The following is an 18,047-nucleotide window of genomic DNA, read 5'->3' on the forward strand; positions in this document are numbered from 1 at the left end:
GGCGAATGTGCACCTGGATTGGTTTTGGGATATAATAGTAATCGAAAATTGGAAAACCAACAGCAACCAACCATCCAGCACCCGTTATCCAACGAGGAAAATTCTCTCCAAGCGATGCTCATTTTTATCCCCACCAAGAGGCAGCAACAAAAACAACCAATTCCAAAAGCAAATGCTCCTCCGGAAGTAAGGCTGGGCATGAGTGCGAGTGGGATGACCACAGAATCGCTCCGCTCTCACTGAAAACGGCTTTTTTTGAGCGATTTCGCTGCGCTCTCTCTGTTTTCACATGTTTTTATTTTCGCCGCAAACGAATGAGAGCGTAAGAGGCAAAGTCAAAGAGAGAGAAGAGAGAAAAGCGAGAACGGCTTTCGGACCGGTTAGGGTATTTTGTCAACTTCAATGGATATTTTGATGTCGAGGTTGAGTTAATATGGAATATGCATGTATATAAGGGAGAATTTAATAAGCTCTATCGATCTATTAATATCACTTGTTGGGGATATTAGAGAAAATAGGGTATCACATCTTTCATACACAATAATAAGTTTTCGCTCTCCCAAATCGTGGTGGGTTTCGAACCAGCTTTTTGAGGTGGCAGCCAAATGTTGCTAAGATTTTTCAGCAGCATCTATGGTATACTTTAAATATTATGAGGTATATTTCGGTATATTTGAAAAGGGAGAGGCGGTATATTTGATCGAAAAGTCCGCGGCCACACTGTTCGAAACTGTCAGGCGTGCACGCCGCCGTTGACCGTTATAGTTATACCAGAAGCAAATTCACGTTCGCGCTCTCTTCACGTTTCACGTATACTTCACGCTCGTGCGGAACATATAGTGCTCCCGTCGTCGTCTGCGTCGTTTCGTCGTACCGAGCCCGTGCCGAGTGTTGTTGTATTTAAAGCCGGAGTTTGTGGGTCTTGACTGGGACTGCACTCCAGATCCGAAAGCGAATACCACGGCCCACGGCCCGCCCACGTTTGGCGGCAAATTGAAAACAAACAAAATTCCAAATTTTGTTTGTCGTGCATTAAAACAAGCATAAAGCAAAGTAGGAGAAATTTTAATGAAATATTTTCCTATAAAATGAGAATAATGTGTGTTTTATTTGTTGATGGCCGAGAGAAGCGACTGAATTAAATTACGTGTTAAATTGTTTAACAAAATTAACCAACCGCATCCACAAAACAGCTCGTTATTGCATGCAGCTTTGTGAGGCATGCAAATTAATTAAAACTACTCGTACCGTATGCAAATAATTCTACTCGTGTATATCCATCCCACATGTGGCCATACATCCAGATTTTTAGGAAATGCACTACAGCTGTGTTTCAATGGAGTGGAAACTGCTAAAACGAAATGAATATTTCATGGCTATTAAGACAAAACACACACACGAACACAATGTATTATCAAAGTTAATATCAACTTTCATGGCTTATTAGCTAATGATATGTTTAACTAATGAATCTTGAAGCTCAAGTCGAATTCGATTTGAGTTTTGAGATGACTAACAAAATTGAAAATAAACTTAACAAGTTGACTAAAATATTTTATTTGAATGGAAAAACACCCACTTGGGTGGCGATAAATAATAATGAAAATGAAATAAATACGAATAAAATGAAGCAAATAATGATGAGACAATGTCGAAAGTGCCAAAAAGAAACCCTATAAGATCAAACCGCAAACCAATAGAACAACTTTCGATATTCCGAAGGCAAAACCGAAAAACAAAAGACACTTTTGCGGTTGCCTGATGATTATTACGAGAGTATTGTTTGTACTTGGAGACTCACTCGCTCGGTCTGGTTCGATTTTATCAATTACAGTGTTTGTTGCTTTCTGCTCCTCCACTCCACTCCACTCCACTCCATCGCAATGTGCGATAAGCAAACGAACCCGAACACTTGAAGGAAACAAAAATTGTTCTCAGTAAATGATGTTTTTGGTAATTGGATATTTACTATTCGCTGGCATCGTATAGAGTGGGCCAAATAGCGAATTGCTAGAGTACAATTGTATTCTAGGGAATCGAAACAGCAATGAAAAAAGAATTCATGGAAACTAGAACGAATAAAATTGCTCGTGCCCCAAAATCAAAACGTTGAAAAACCTTAGGGAGTGCATGCAATAAATCAAATGTGACAATTAAATTAAAAATTTCTTAATCAGATAAACAAAAGATGAAGATTATTTTGCACTTGGCAATCAGAAAAGAGCAGACAATCCTTTACCTTGAGTGAATCAAATAATATAAGGCACTGTGGAAAAATCTACACAAGATATAAAGAAGAAATCGTACTTTAAAAGCAATCAAAATCAACAAACAGCGACAGCTTTGAGCTGTGCTTTAAAAGAAATACGTGCAGAGGCAGAGGCAGAGTAAAGCAGAGCAAAGAAAATAAGATAAACAAAGAAAGCTAAGTAAATGGGGAGAACAAAGCGCACTATAAAGACGGTCGGTCGGTCGGTGCTCGCTCGCTCTGGGGCTGGGCTTAGGCCTATTGTTTTGGGGGAAACTGCATGAAACTGCACATCGGAAATGATTATGGGGTAGACGACGGGGGTGACTAGCAGTAGGGTGTCTGTGTCTGTGCCTTCATCATTAACTGACTCACGATGCACATGGCCGCATGTTGCATACAAGGAAGGCACCCAATGGACCCCCACTACCACCCTGCAATCAGCAAAGCTGTCACAAGGTGAATTTACTTACAGGGTGACGTCTTCGCCAGCGGATTCTCTTTCGCGGAGCAATACTATCTCTATCCCTTTCTAGCGCCTGTCTCTTTGAGCGTGGTGAATACGTTTTAGGTCCTCGCACAGCGGACAACGTCACCTTGTTAGTCCCCCTTGTGTGGGACTGAGAGAGAGAACGATAGCTCTCAGTCTCTCTCATTGACAGAAGCACGGCGAAGTGCTCTCTTGCGGCTGACATCCGACGCTCAGCCGCTCCTTGCCTTTCATTCCAAAAAACTTCCTTGTCCGTGCACATTCCTTTCTCGTCATCGATTCGTCGTGGTTCAGACTAACCGTAATCGCTTCGTTTCTTTTGAGCTTGTAAGCATAAAAGTGTGTTTGCGTGTGTGTGTGTGTGTGTGGGTGAGTGACTCAACAACTGGATGGTGAAGCTGTACATACAGACGTGCAGGGGCATATCCATACAACTGCGGCGAATTCAATGACGTCGCAAAAACTGTTGTTGTGCGTCTTATGTGCTTGCTTGTATGTTTAATGCGTGTGCATTTTGGGCAACGGGCAAATCGATTTAGTTTATAAAAAATTAATACAAAAACCGGGCACAGAGATACTAGTATTCCCCCCATAAAAACTAACCGAACTCAAGTGCTATTTTTTTTGTATTTGGCTGCTTCATACGATTTGAATTAAAAGCTGTATGTGAATTTTGATGAAACCGCAATTCCAGCAACGACCGAAGCAAAAGCAGCTACATTTTATCACCATTTTTAGAGCAGAAGAGCAAACGAGAAGCGGCATCAGACGCGGTCTGTGTGGTGTGTGCCTGTGCGTGCGTGTGTGTGTGTATGTGTTGAAAAAGCCGGCAATCAATGCCAAAAGCCATTCAACATTGAGAGCGGAACAAAAACAACAAGCACCAAAGAAAGACAAGCAAACGCAAAGCAAAGAAGAATGAAAGTAAAAGCATAAAAGAAGATACAAAATTAAAACCAAACAGAAACAACAACAGAAAACAAAAGGAAGGGGGCCAGCAAATGGCAAGCAAATAATACCAAGAATAACACTAAAAATACCAAAGTAACAAAAATATTAATAAGAGAAATAATCATAAGAAATTTGAAAAGAAATAATTGCCATACAAATTATAGGAACATTTCTAAGGCCAGCTCTATTTTAATCTTATAATAAATCTAATAAATATCTTTCAATTCGTTTAATGACTTTAAATGTGTCTAATAAATTACGTTGAAAATTAAATTCAATTCAAAATACATATATAAAACAATCAAGTTATTACTTTTTGGCATAATTTCATAATAATTTATAACAATTCCAATCTTTATCTTATAGAAATAACCAAACGTTGACAGCAATTCTTCAAAAGAGAAACACAGATTGCTAAAATTGTTGGTGTGTTAAAAATGAGCATAACTTAAACAAAAGCAGAAACCAGTGCGCATAAATAAAACAAAAGTTGTGAATATTCTTGCATAAATAGTTGAAGCCAAACGTCAACAAAGAAAGTGAGAGAGCAAGAAGAGAAAAGAACGAAAGCTACAAAAAAAAAAAAAGTGATTACGATTCGAGTGATTTTTCTTTCGGCGTGCGTTGGGATAAATAAAAAGCAGCAAAATTTACTACAACGTCGCCTTTGGCAGCGCCAACTCCAGCATCAACCCCCCCAGCGGCACATCCACCACCAGCGGGAGTACTATCCAGTACCAGCATCAGCTTCAACACCACCACCCCCCAAGCAGCAGCAGCAGTGCCGGCAGAAGTATGCTCTTTGAGAATCCAGCGGTTGCGGCCAAGTTGCCATTTCCATACAATGTGCCGCCGCCACTCCAGGCGGCAGCAGCAGCAGCGGCAGCTGTGCCAAATTTAAGGTAAGTTGGCAGCCCTTTTGCCTCTTTATCTCCGCACGCTCCACGCTCCACCCACTCTCTGTTTAAAGCACTAAGAGTGTGGAGCGGGGAAGCTGGATAGCATAAAAATAAGAACTCTCTCTCTCTCTCTCTGCATGTTGTTGATGCCCGTCTCAAGGCCATTAAAGGCGTTAATGCGCTTTGAGGTTTCATATGCCCATTACTTACGTAAAAGGGTATGTTTAATTCAAGAGGCTGTATGTAACAGGAAAACAATAGTGTGGATTTAGCAAATAAAAATATAATGAAGAAGTGGAATTTCCTACACTTGCTATTTTCCTTCTTAAAACGATTTTTGTATACCCAACTCAGTGCTCAATCCTTTAGAGAGTATCACTTATCCCACACTCCCAAGTACCGACTAAGCCAAGGTGTTGGCATTTGCTTTTCATGGGCCTTTGCCCGGTCCTGTCCGTCGCCTTCTTCCCGCACAACTTTTCCTCAGTGGCATATTTATGAAAATTGTTTTGCTCTTTGGCTGCGTTTTAAATTTTTCATCAGCCACTCAGCGGAGTTCTCAGTTTCTCAGTTTCAGTTTCAGTCTCTGTGTTTGTGTTTGTGTTTGTGTCTGGGCGTGGGGCGGTTGAAACCGTGCTAACCTATAATTTTTATAAGTTGCTGTTCGTAAATTGCATTCATTTATTAGAGGAGATTGAGGGCGAGGTTTACTGTCTTTACAGTCTTTTACTGGGGAAACCTCGACTGGACCGGTGTGGGAATAAGGTTGACTTTGGATTTCAAAGAGCATAATTTTGCAAGGCAAATCTCTGAGAGAATCTTGATGAAAACCAACATAAATAAGAGAAATGTCAAATGAATCCATAGAGCACTGCACACTATTTTATTCTTATCCGGCGTATACGCAAACAAATTAATATAAATTGACATTCTACAAGCATGCAATTTGCATAATATTTCCCCATTATATGCCCCAAGTGCTGTAAAATTGTAGGCCTCTATAATAAATGATTGTAGGCTTTCCGTAAGATTATTAATGCCCTGCATTTGCCTCAAGTGACGGGTACCATAATAAACCATTCCAGAAAAGTGCCCAGAAAAAGTGAGAGCAAACCATATTTGGGTCTATACGGAACCTACATTGGGACTTGCTTTACTCTTGATATTAAATAACGATCGTCTGGCGCCATGCAATTAAGAGTTTCGGCTTTTATTTTGATTGTTTTTTGTTTATTTTGTTCGTTTCTTTAACGTTTGCCTTACCAATTAGCATTTTATTTATTGTTTAATAATTGTTTTTCTTTTCGCGTGTTGCATACTTTGGGCAGGCTTTAAATTAAACTATAAAACAAAAATGTGACGGATACATGAAAAACACTATCAGAGGCATTGTTGGCTTTGGAATCCAAGCTATCTTTATTCATGTATTTATCCATAAAAAATCCACTAACTTGACATTCAAATGGAACCACCAAAAGACCTCGAAAGACCTTACATAAGGCATTGTCTGTCCGCTGCGTCAAATATCGCATTACTGGGAATAACAACTTATTTTTAAATAACAAAATAGTCCAAAAAAAGATTCAGAAACACACCAAAAAAAAAAACAAAATTATCATCATGACACTTGACGTAGAACCCAAAAAAAAAAAAATCAACTCGTTGCGGAAACGCAGAAAAGCTGAAGAAAAAAAATACATAGGAAGAAGCCAAAACGAAAATCTCTCATCGATGCTCGAGAGCATTGACTAAGCGTTGATTGGATTTAAAGTGACAGTAATAAATGACAACAAAGGCATGTTTCAGTTATAAATACCAAAAAAATAAGATGGAAAAAGTACATGAAATATTTCGTTTGGGACACGAATTTTCTATGCCCTTAAATGCGGTTATAAAGATGGGAAAACTCTGATATAATTTGATTATTAGAAGATGGAAATATAAATAGAAATACCGACTGAAGTTTAGCAATGCAACCACATAAAACTACATATTTGTATTTGATTCCAAAACGCTACAAAACTCTTACCAAAGTCGCAGTACCCTCTGAAAAGAGTGTCCACAGCCAGATACTGAGAAAACGGTGCTCCTGGGCCTGGGGCGAACTGAACTTGCACTAAAGCTGACGATGATGATGATTTTTCGATGCTCTGATGCCGTCGCTGGCAGATGTGACTGAGGGATGTGGGATTCGTGGGAGAAACAGACGCTAGACCCAAAGACGTGCTAAATAAACAGACATCGTCGCCACATTTTCAGAGTTTGACACAGTGACAGGCCAAACAAATAGCAGACCAGAAGCAGCAGCAGCAGGAGGAGGAGGAAACAGTGCAACCAAAATCGTCTCCCATAGAAATAGAAACAAAACCAAATTCTCATCTCATTTCACTTAAGTTCAGTATATCTCTCTTGTTTTTATTCCTTAGCAAGCAAATCATTTTCTTTTGCCTCCACATTTGGCAGCGTCTTTGGTTCGTGTTTTTGTTTTTCACTGCTGCCAGTCCGCACTGTAATGTGAGGCATTGAAAAATATTTGAATTCTTGGCTGGTGTGCCTCTCGTTTCTTGCCTGGGTTTCTTCTGGGTTAATTGTGCGTTGGCTCAAATGCATTTAGTGCAGTCGTAATTAGCCAAATTGTTAACTTAATTATTTTTGGGCCATATCCTATGCATAGTTGAGCTTCCCAAATGGGGGATCTGGGGATCTCTGAGCACTTTACGATGGAATAAAAAAATGCTATGAAATATGTGATGATTGAAGAGAATACTCAAAATGCTGTCAAATAAAAGTGCAGAGTTTGACAAATTCGAGGTTTAGATGGAAGATTTTGTAATATTATCGGAAATTTCATGATTTTTCATTCTAAATGTGCGATAATGGAATTTTTTCACACAATCAAATATATTTTAAGCCACTGAACACAGCTGATTTCCAACTAATTCCCACTATTGTAGCTCTCTCTCTCTCTCTCTCGCTTATGCTGCCCTGCCTTACCCCACTGTGTGGAGGAGCTGTCATTGAACGAAAACGTACGGCTCAGAGGTTCCGCCTTAATTAGTCAAGCCCCAAGTCGATCATTCGAGTCACTTGTTTATGCAGCAGACAGACGGATAAATAAGCATCAGACAGCAATTATATATATCTTATTTGCTGCACTGCTTGCATATTAATCGAGGCGAACACCGGGTCTCCTGTCTCCTGTCTCCTATCCCCCCACTGCCCCCCCTCCCCACTTCTGGCCATGTAATTTGTATCTTTATCTTGAAATAAGCTGACATACGTGGTCGGTCGCCCGGTCGGTCGTTCGCCAGTCAGGTAACTTGAGCGACCTTCCTTCCTACTTCAGATGCTTGGAATATTCACAATTTTATGCTGTGAAATGCTGAGAAATAGAAATGAAAACCTCTATCCAATCCTCTCGCAACCCTTTCTGTGTCTCTGGGTTATTAAGATGTGGGGTACCTACAACATTTTACTTTTCATTCTCTTGCTAGTTGGCGTATTTCAAATATTTCTTTCTTTTTGTACTTTTTGGCAAGTTTTGTACATTGAATTTCTACATCTAATGCTGCCTGCTGTCTGCTGGCTGTGCGATTATTCATAAGAATTCTCTCTCACTCAGACTGCCGATGTTGGTGCGGTGTGTGCCGAGGCGTTTTTGAGTGACAGCTACAACGGCTGTTCGTTCGTTCTTTCTTATTAAGGTAGCACCAGCCCCAGCACCAGCACCGATAGTGGAGCACCGCCCACCCACATAAGACTTTTATTTAACTGCGAATCCGAGAGCTCTCACTTTGACTACTTACTTAAGTTGATTAAATCTTGTTGGCGGTGTGGGGCTTTGGGGTAGAAAATTTCTAATTTGGGTTCGTTCTTTCTCTCCTATTGTTTTTGCGGGATATAATTTATCATTGTAAATTGCTTGGCGCAACTTTTTTGTTCAAGGTTTCTCTTTTTTATGCTCTCTGTTGGATATTCGAACGCTTTAAAGTACAATTTTAGGTATACCCGTGATGGTTTTAGGTAGTTCTTTGGTGGAATGTTCTGAAATGTTACAGTTACTTTAAAGCTTATTAAACAACTTTTACTCTCAATAAACACCAAACCTACTGGAGAAAACCTTTGCTCAACCAACTTTGTGCTAATTCCTTGAGTGGTTTACCATTATCCAACCACCCAACCGTATCTCATTTGTCTACCAAACACACACAGCAAAGGTGCGTGTTATAACCGTAAGTCGGCGGACTCAATTGTTCTCACATGTTCTATCGTTGTGCCTGGCCTTTTGAATGTCCGCTAGCAACGAAATTGACCAGGCAGCCTACAAATTGGACAAACGGACAACTCATCTCTCATTTAGATTGGGCATGACATGCCAAAAAGTAATAGCAAAAAAAAACAAACAAAAACACAAAAATTGCTGGTAAAAGTTTTGCTCAACAGAAAGGCAGCTTAAAAGTTCTTTGACTTTTACAGAGCATAGATATGTACTTACAATGTACACTGTTCATTTACAGATTGTTTCTCTGGATACAGCAAAAATGTTTGACTTGATTCGGGTCTGGTTGCTGCGTGTTTTTCGAGTGTCAGTTTCAGCCCCTGGGTCTGCGGTTGAGTTTTCTGAGAGTTAACTCATTATTTCGATAATGTTCAATTATTCAAATACTCATGTGTGGCAAATGTAGTTGAAGTTTCGTTTCAATTGAGTTGCATTTTCAACATGAAATGTGTGTGGCAACAGCTGCTCTTCTGCTCTGCTGCTCTAAACTTTACTCTAGTTCACAGCATAGATTCCATATAAAATTGTGCATGCATAGTTTTGCTCTTAATGTGAGTGAGTAAGGGGGAAGGCACTCTTGCATATACACTGTGTACCCTTTAAGTTGAGGGTATTATGATTATTAGCAGTGGTTTGTAAGGCATAGAAGATAGCATTCCAGAGCAGAACAAAGGCCATATCTAGTCGGTAGCTCATTGTTGTTGTGACTAATAAACAGTGACGAAATTGATTGACGCGATACAGAGCATTTCAACGTTCATAGTAATTGGAAGTGTAAGCAAATGCACGCGAGCAGCAGCGATGTTTGTCACGATCAGAGGGGGGGGATAGAAAACCAAAACAAAAGGCAAAACTCCGCTGCGCGCGCACGCATTGCTTGCTGTTGTGGTTGTTGTTGTTGTTGTTGTTGCTGAGAGAAGAGTGGAGTGAAGCAATTGGGAGAGTAGAGTGTGAGCAGCAAAGCTCGCCGCTCACATAAAGATCGAGAGATAAGACACTGCCTTGCTCACAGCACTCGAGAGGGGTAAAAAGTATAAGAATAAAATGAAACAAAAAGTGCAAGGAGGTAGTGGACATGTGCATTCATGTTTGATTTTCTATGTTTGCATTTCTATTATTCTGTTAGTATCAACTGACAAGCACAGCTCATGAACTTACGATTCAGTTTTGGTGTTTCTAAGATATAACAAATTTAGCTGTTTATGATCCTCATATCTGTCAAATTGCATTAAAATCTTAATACCCAAGTGGGCCAAATAAAGTTACATATTTCCTTTCTGCGAGGTACTGTACATATCAGCAGCTTCCATTGGAACGTTGGGATCTTCAAGGGTATTCCAAAGCCTCACAGCCCCAAGCTGGATGCCTTTCCTCCAAGTGTGTGTGCGGGTTTTTTTTTGTAGTTTGTATTTTGCTGCAGCTAAAATTGTAAAAGTTGCCGAGTCTGCTCTTACTGTCAAGCGGCGGCGGCGGTGGCTGGCACTGTGGCAGCATTTTCCTATATGCGGTCGGCAACTTTTGAGAATTTTTCCTGCCTCTACCATGATTGTGGGATGGCGTAATGTGGGCGTATTTCAATTATTTGCACGAATTGCAATCCAGAAAATGAGGGGGTGAGTGGCGTGGCTTGGGGAGGCTGTGGAGTCGAACTGCGTGTGTGTGTGGTTTTTTTTTTTCAGTTTCATTGAAAAGCCAACTCAGACCCCGGGATCGTTTGCTCGCAAAATACTTTAGCCAAGATTAGAGATGCGGATACACAGATAGTGCATTCGCTTGTGCATGTGTGTGTGTGTGTGAGAGCTTTTCCAATAAACATATCAATTGTTGGCGTTTGTTATCAACATTTAAATGGCTAATGAGTTGCATGTGATTTGATGGATATCAACCATTCCCCCACACATAAAGCCCATAATACTGTCACAACTTTGATTTGATTTCAGCTACATACAACCTTCATATTGCATGTACATATGAATTTTTTCTACTGCTTTCTACTGCCACACTCAATTACAGTCCATACAAGAAGTTGCCTCAAGGAAATCCATATGTAAATTCTTGTATGTATTACTTGGGCTGCTGAAAATTCTTCTCTTGCCTGTTATTTGCCATATGAATGGAGGGAAAATGCACTTTCTCAAGTGCAGGGCCGCATTAAATTATGCACATAGCACGAAGGGAAACGGGCGGGCAGGGCGGCCGGTTGGGGTGGCTTTCCCTTTGAAATGAAAAATTGCATAGAAAAAAATGCGAGTGCATGACATTCTCAAGATTTCTAGCGCCAGAGCGAGGCAGTGCGGAACCGAAACGAAAATGAAATTGTGGGAATAAATACAAAATTAAAGAAAAATAAAAGAAAACAAATAAAAAGAAAATGTTGAAATATATTTAAAAAAGTCGAAAAATAAATAAAATATAAAAATATTTAAGGAGATGGAAATACACTTTGTTGATAATGTAGCACGCTCATAATTTACCCTACCCTCCCATCCATATATTAAGAGCAATTATTTTGAGATTTCTTACCTTGATGGTCGCCCAACCACAACATCTGTCACTCATTCCCACGGCATAGGAGTATTCCTTTTGAATTGAATCTAGCACACACACATGCCTTGGATATTTATTCCACATTTTCTTGATCAATTACAATCAATTTCCCCATTTTCCAATCGCGCTCATATTTTCTGTGCTTTTTCTGATCTGGGTCAATCCTACAACTAGTTGTATTTGTCGGCCCACCGCATGTTGCTGTCAATTTTGTTGAGTAATTTTTTGTTTTGTGAGCACAAAATTTAGCGACACGAAATATTTTTAATATTTTTGTAATGTGCCAAACAAAAAATTGAACGCTTTAATTGTTGAAATACTCTGCATAAATTGTGTAAAATATTTCAGCTGCAGAGCAAAGAAATTAAATGTTTAAAAGGGGAAATGAAGACATCTTTCGAACGAAATTGCCCCTATATAGGATACACAATATCTGTATTTGAGGGCAATCAGTACCCCCCCGCATAACTCTCTCTTAAGAAAGAAGTAATGAGCGTCTCATTAAGAGCAGCTTTTTGTGGTAGCTGAATAAGTTTGGTGGCCCATTGCGCATTTAGTTCATTAACCTCTCGCCCAGCCACAACTTCAATTGTTGTACATTTTTGCGCTGCCGCCTGCCTTTGAGAGTTCATTGTTGTGTTGTTGGCGGCCAAGAAAGCCGGCCACGAGTTGGCCTAACAAAATGCTTATAGAAGAGAAGCAGAAAAAAGAGTATACAAGTAACAAAATGGTTTGCTACTACCCATGGCCTGATATGCCAATTAAAGTGCGACGGGAACCCGCGACACAGTGGAGTCGGGGGAGTCGGAACGTCTCTTGTTGGGGGCGTGTGCTTTCGCCTGAACAAGCTGCTGGTTAGCCCCGTACGGGAACCTCTTTGTTAGCCTGGTTTACGGGCTAATGCCAAACAATTATTTAAAATTAGCTGCCATAAAAAAAAAAAAGAAAGTCAAGTCAAGACATGGCTGTAGCTGCTTGGGATAAAGTTTTCAGCAAAACTGCTCCAAGAAAATGTTATTTATTGAGTAACTGGAGAGCCAAGTTGTTGTGGAAGTTTTTCACAGAGATGGAAACGAGGCAGAGAAGTTTTTTAAGGTTACAGAGGATTAACGATTATAATAATTCCGTATGCGGATACGAAAATAATGTAAAAATCAGCAATGAAATCAGCAGTATGTACCTTAAGATGCAGAACTCTGAAGTTCTTGACTATAAACTCTGTGGTTTGCAGAAATAAACTAGTTTTTGCATTTCCTGATATGTTGTAGTCCCCTCCCATATCGAGGGGAAATCTGTGACAGAACACTTTCCAATAATTCATGTCAAAACTTACACTCAGAGAAAAATGGACAAGAAAAAAAGGGAATAAAAATAGAAATAAATTAATTTCAATATTAATATAAAAAATTAAATTGTGTACATTTTTAAATGTAAATCCTCTCTCCTCAGTTATTTTTTCTCCGAGTGTACAGTATCCGAGCAGTGTGATGTATGTGCTGTATGACAGTATCTTGCTTATTGGCATGCGTATCTATCGGTTACATGAGTGCGCACAGAAATATATCTACATGTTTCCAGTTTCTATATATAATATACGTACATTGTGTAGATATATGGATATTTATTTATCATAACTCAAAGCGGGTTCGCCTGCTGCTGCGGATGGATGTTGGAATTTATATTATCGATGGTTTATAAATTGAAGACAATGAAATCAATTGATTGGCATTTCTCAGACATCGATGGAAGGAAGGGCAGGGCCTGGCAAGGCAAGGCAAGGCATTATTATTTCGTATGGCCGGGCACATGGGTGTGCTGTGACCCCGTTTGTTTGTGTGTAGACATTAGATACCGAACTGCATTGAATTCTAGATGCCGCAGAGAAAACTTATAATTGCGCTTAGAAATATCTCAATGTTCCAGACCGGTTTCAGAGGTTTCTCCCTGTCGGTCTGCGGTCAGAGATCTACTCTACCCAAAGTAGAAATCTTTTTCTCCACACAAAGTCTTAACTTTTATCGATCGCTTGGCTGAGGCACTATTTATACATACAAATTTAAATTGTTAATTTTTTGGCAAACATTTTTGTCCATTTTCCATTTGTCACCTACATTTTTGTTGCTTTTAATTTGCGCTTCAACTTTCGAATGCCTTGAATTTGGTGCTAAAAGTTGTGCTGCAATTGCCACAACATTTTTATGGCATTTTACGTACTTTGTTTTTGGCTTTGCTTTTATATAGATCTATTTGCTAGCCGTAATGGTTTTTGGGCTCTTTGATGCACAGCCGCTAGCCGCCAGCGCGCTGCTGCCCGTGTTTGTGTCTCTGATGGATGCATGACTGCAATTATTTTGATGATGATAAATTTGATTTCGTTTTCGTTTCAAGAACTGCCATCGATTTTAGGGTGGAATTTTTGATTGGAAGCAACGAAATGGTATCAAGATCAATTTTAGAGTCCTTCTATGACCTGACCAAACATCATTTATCTGCCTAAAATGACAGCATATCGCTCACAACGAAGCACAACGATTAGGCCACAAACAGCACACAGGGCCAATAGCAGAATAGATAAAAAATCAACCAAAAGAGACGCTAAATTGACATTTCTTGTTCAATTTGTGGGCCACAGAACACAAAACACTAAAAAAGAGTTGACGTTGTTGGCATGTCAAATGCAAGCCGCCCAGGAGTCCCAGCGGAATTCTTTTCATTTTGTAGATAATTTGTAATCAAATATCACGGAACCAAGCTCAATAGAACTATCAAAGAAGCGAACTCAATTTCTTTTTGGGCAAACAACAATAGCAGCAGATACTTGTGGCAGAAGCAGAAGCAACATGGCTGGAAGTGAAACCTTCTCCTTTTTTGCACAATTTGAGTATCTAAATAGCCGTAAAATTGTGAAACATGCAATGCCAGTAGAAGCCACACAAATGCCCAGATCTTTGTGGGGCCCACCACAATCGGATGTGATGTGCCCATGTGTATCTGTGAGATGGATAAACTTTTAGCCGCCCTGTCTGCCTGTCTGCCGACTGCCGACTGCATGTCGTACCGTGTCGTGTCGCCCTTTTGCATGACAGTTGCAAAATGTTCCGTTCTATTCGTACATTTGCGATTCTTGTCTGCAAATATGTAAACTGCATTCAGTGTGGGAATTCTGTTGGCATAATTATGGTTGGGAAAAACTCTTAAGAAAGAGAAAAACGTCTTGCACCTAAGATGACATTTCAATTGGCTTTTCCCTTTTGCCATAAATCAAACGAAATCCCAAGTTTTGCAGGCTTAAAAGATCAGAAAACGTTACTTTGAATTTAACTAAATAATTGTATAAAGTATTTCATCAAAGATGTGCCAAAATGTATGCAAAAATCACAAAATTTGACAATTTTCTTTTATTTCTCCTTGCAAATTGTATGCAAATATTTGGACAATTTTCACTTAAACTTTCGGGGCGAAAATCTCAGCTCAGCCACCATTATCTCTGTATCTTGTAGCGTGTTATAATATATATATTTTTTTTTGTTGGTGGCTGTCAACCGGATGCATAAATAAGTGACAAACCCCGAGATGTTGCTGGTGATATTTTTCTGTTGCTGCTGGTTGGTTGGTGGTTTATGTTTATGTTTTTGTTTTTGTCGCATTTCCGGCATCAGTTTAAGAAAAAGAAATACGTGCAGAGCTGTTTTTCTCAAGTTTATAGTATGATGTTGTGTTTATATTTATCATTGGGCAATCCCGGTTGCTTCACGAAGGTTTTTATGTAAATTCAACTGAATTTGGAGAGAGTAATTTTCATGAAAAATTCAAGACTAATGGGAATACAAACATGAAAAGTCAGCAACAGATTAAATCTTCCGGAAATATTAACCAACAAAAATGCATACAAAACTCTAGCGAATCGTAATCCATATTGATTGTTATCAAAATAATCTTTGAATCCAAACGAAACGAATCAATTGTGACATTCCATCCTGAGCTAACAAACGATGCCAAATCGTTTGATAGACAGCTACAAAACATCCATCAAATCTGGTCAAAATGTGCAGCAATCGCTGGGAGTTCTGTGGAAAATCAATCGAGGAAAGGAATCCACTCCTCATAATGGAGAATCTTTTTGCCAATACCAATCTTATGCAATCGTCGTCGCCACTCAACTGAAAAGCAGAGAGACCAAAAAAAAAAAAATACATAAACCCAACAAATGCAGAAAGAATAGAGAGAGAGAGAGAGAGAGAGAGAGCTTGGGTAGGGGGAACGGGGGAGTTGTGGGGGCGCTGCCAAAACCAGTTTTCAGTTTCCCTTCGAATTCGAAAAGGAAAAAAAAGAAAAAAAACAAAAGAACTTGGGAGACCAAAAGACTCTTGAAATGAGAGCGTTTTTCGATTGGCTTTGTGTTGGTTGATTTTTGTCTTATTTGTTTCGCTTGAACGGCATTGGATTTATGAGGCAGCGAGTGTGAAACAGAATTTTATTTTATTGAATGCTTCTTGCACCACTGGCAGGGCCCTGCACTGAATAAATATTGCCCAAGAATCAAAACGATTTTGCCATCTTATAGCGCATAGGCTGGCCAACAAGATGTCGAATGCAAATGGCAAATGCAATTAGTTCGGCTCCAATTCAGAAATTGGCAGGCCATTTGACAATTCTGCAGCAGGTGCTGCAGCTGGACGTTTGCTGCCGATGATAATTCCCCTGCAGATACAAATATTTCATATTTCTCATAATTGATGACAATCATCTGTTGCCGCTTGGTTGTCTCGCATGCGGCTGCTAATTTGATTGAAACTCGAAACATTTAAGCTGTTCAAAAAGGAAAATGGAAAAACGGAACAACGTATGGGCTTCACTTTCACATAATTGCCACAACTCGGCAACTCGTTTCGTTGCAGGATTGCTTTTTCGGTTATTTTCACGTGAAAGTGGGAATAATCCAGTTCGTGAATGGAGCAGGCTCTCGTGTCTTATTAGCCCACAAAAATAATGTTTAATTAACGGCATGGAAAAGAGAGTTGGGCGTCTGTGCAGAACAATGGAGTGAAGGCTTTCTGTGTGGGAATTTGTGGATAAAGCAATTGCATTTCTTTTGTCGAATGAAGCCTGGAAGGGCCTTCTTGAAGTCTGTTTAGTGTCCGTTTAGCTATGGAAAAGCAAAGCAAATTGTTTCCATACATTTTTGATCATTTTACATATTCATTTTTGATACCTTCCGCTGATGGCACATTCTTAACATTTCTCAGACCTAAACAAATGGTTTTTTCCTGCATTTCTTGATTTACTGTGAATACTGCCCCGCCCCAGTAAACAAAGATATACCATGGGAATATCCAATTTCAGTGCTGCCCAAGCAATTGTAGATTAAACAATCAACGTTTATTTGTTTGTTCTGGCCCATGAGATTTATTCTAATCAAAATTTGATGCTTTCTTGAGTGTGGAGTGGAGTTGAGCTCCGCCTGCTCTGTTGCTGTAAGTGGAGTTCGGCCGGACAGTCAACGACCTTCATTTTGGTCGCTAGAGGAGAAGGCAAATGACAATCGGCAATCCACAATCGGGCGGCTGGTGGCTTGACTTTAATTATCTTGGGAGCTCGTTGGGAAGAGTCAGTGGTAGGCAGAGCACAGCCCAGAACCCATTACCATTTCATTAACATAGACATAAAGCGAGTGAGAGCTGCTCTAGACTCCGCCAGAGCACCTCCCTGGAGGCTGAAATGGAAACACGTGTTGAGGCCATAAACAAAGAAATTGGTAAGAACCAAAAGAAAAATTGCCACAAAAATAGGCCTAGCGTGAAAAGCAAAGGCACAGGGACAGCGGCTGTGTGCCTTCTACATAAATTCATACATACATACATACTACATGTATGTATATTAGAAGCATACATACATACATGCCCACTCGTGTGTATCTTTTTAGTTGTTCCCATACCTTTCTGTGTGGTTGATGCAACCTTTTTGGGCTTAACGAAGGTTTATTTGATGGCCATGCAATGATCCTGAATGAAAATTAAATGCAAAAATGTATTGTTATAACATGCAGCGAAAGGAAAATGCTGGCAAATGGTACTTAAATGTGGAAAAGTCTCTCATCTCAGGTGATTGACGCAAAAGCACTTTATTCATTTCAATCGCTTTAACAATTGAGTTCCGGCTAGTTGTAATTAACAAGAGAGATTGCCAACAGATTAACGACAGACATTTAATTATAATCGTATACCGTGCGAAAAGGGTTTTATTGCATAATGTAAAAGGTGCCTCATGATTCATGATTTACCATACAAACAAAAGCGCATCGATTTAAAGCTCAAAAAATACATTTATGCCAAATAGAGATTGCATTTTGCTCTAAATCCAGCTACAGGTCTACTGAAGTGAACGTCTCCTTGAAGCCTAAATCCTCTAAGTCCCTGGAGAGGCCGCCTGAATGTCAGAGTATACAAATTTTAATAGGTCAAAGGATGTTCTTTCTGTTAGCCTGCTCTCGCACCTTTAACATTTTGTCTGCCTCTATACAGTCACCTCTCTCTCTCTCGCTTACCCTATCTATTGCATCTACCTTTCTCTTTCTCGTAAAAACATTTTCATGCGAAATTACGCTGCGCGCCATTGCTGTCTCGCTGTCTCGCT

General features: G+C 39.7%; 1 protein-coding gene across 7 annotated transcripts in view; it reads left to right on the forward strand.

Moving 5' to 3' along the window:
- Positions 1 to 792: 792 nt before the first annotated feature.
- LOC117585606 (CUGBP Elav-like family member 6) overlaps positions 793 to 18,047 on the forward strand; it is a 100,051-nt gene continuing 82,796 nt past the window's right edge. For 4 of the 7 annotated variants that reach the window (XM_034275156.1, XM_034275153.1, XM_034275157.1 and 1 more), the window contains exons 1-2: positions 2,980 to 3,077; positions 4,056 to 4,591. In XM_034275156.1, coding sequence (XP_034131047.1) covers positions 4,485 to 4,591 — 107 coding nt within the window. In that variant the 5' untranslated portion in view covers positions 2,980 to 3,077; positions 4,056 to 4,484. Of the gene's footprint in view, positions 1,054 to 2,979; positions 3,078 to 4,055; positions 4,592 to 18,047 lie in introns of those variants that run through there. The other 3 variants (XM_034275154.1, XM_034275159.1, XM_034275155.1) reach the window with 3 other exon arrangements.

The sequence above is a fragment of the Drosophila guanche genome, unplaced genomic scaffold (assembly GCF_900245975.1).
Source record: "Drosophila guanche unplaced genomic scaffold, DGUA_6, whole genome shotgun sequence".
NCBI classification, from domain to species: domain Eukaryota; kingdom Metazoa; phylum Arthropoda; class Insecta; order Diptera; family Drosophilidae; genus Drosophila; species Drosophila guanche.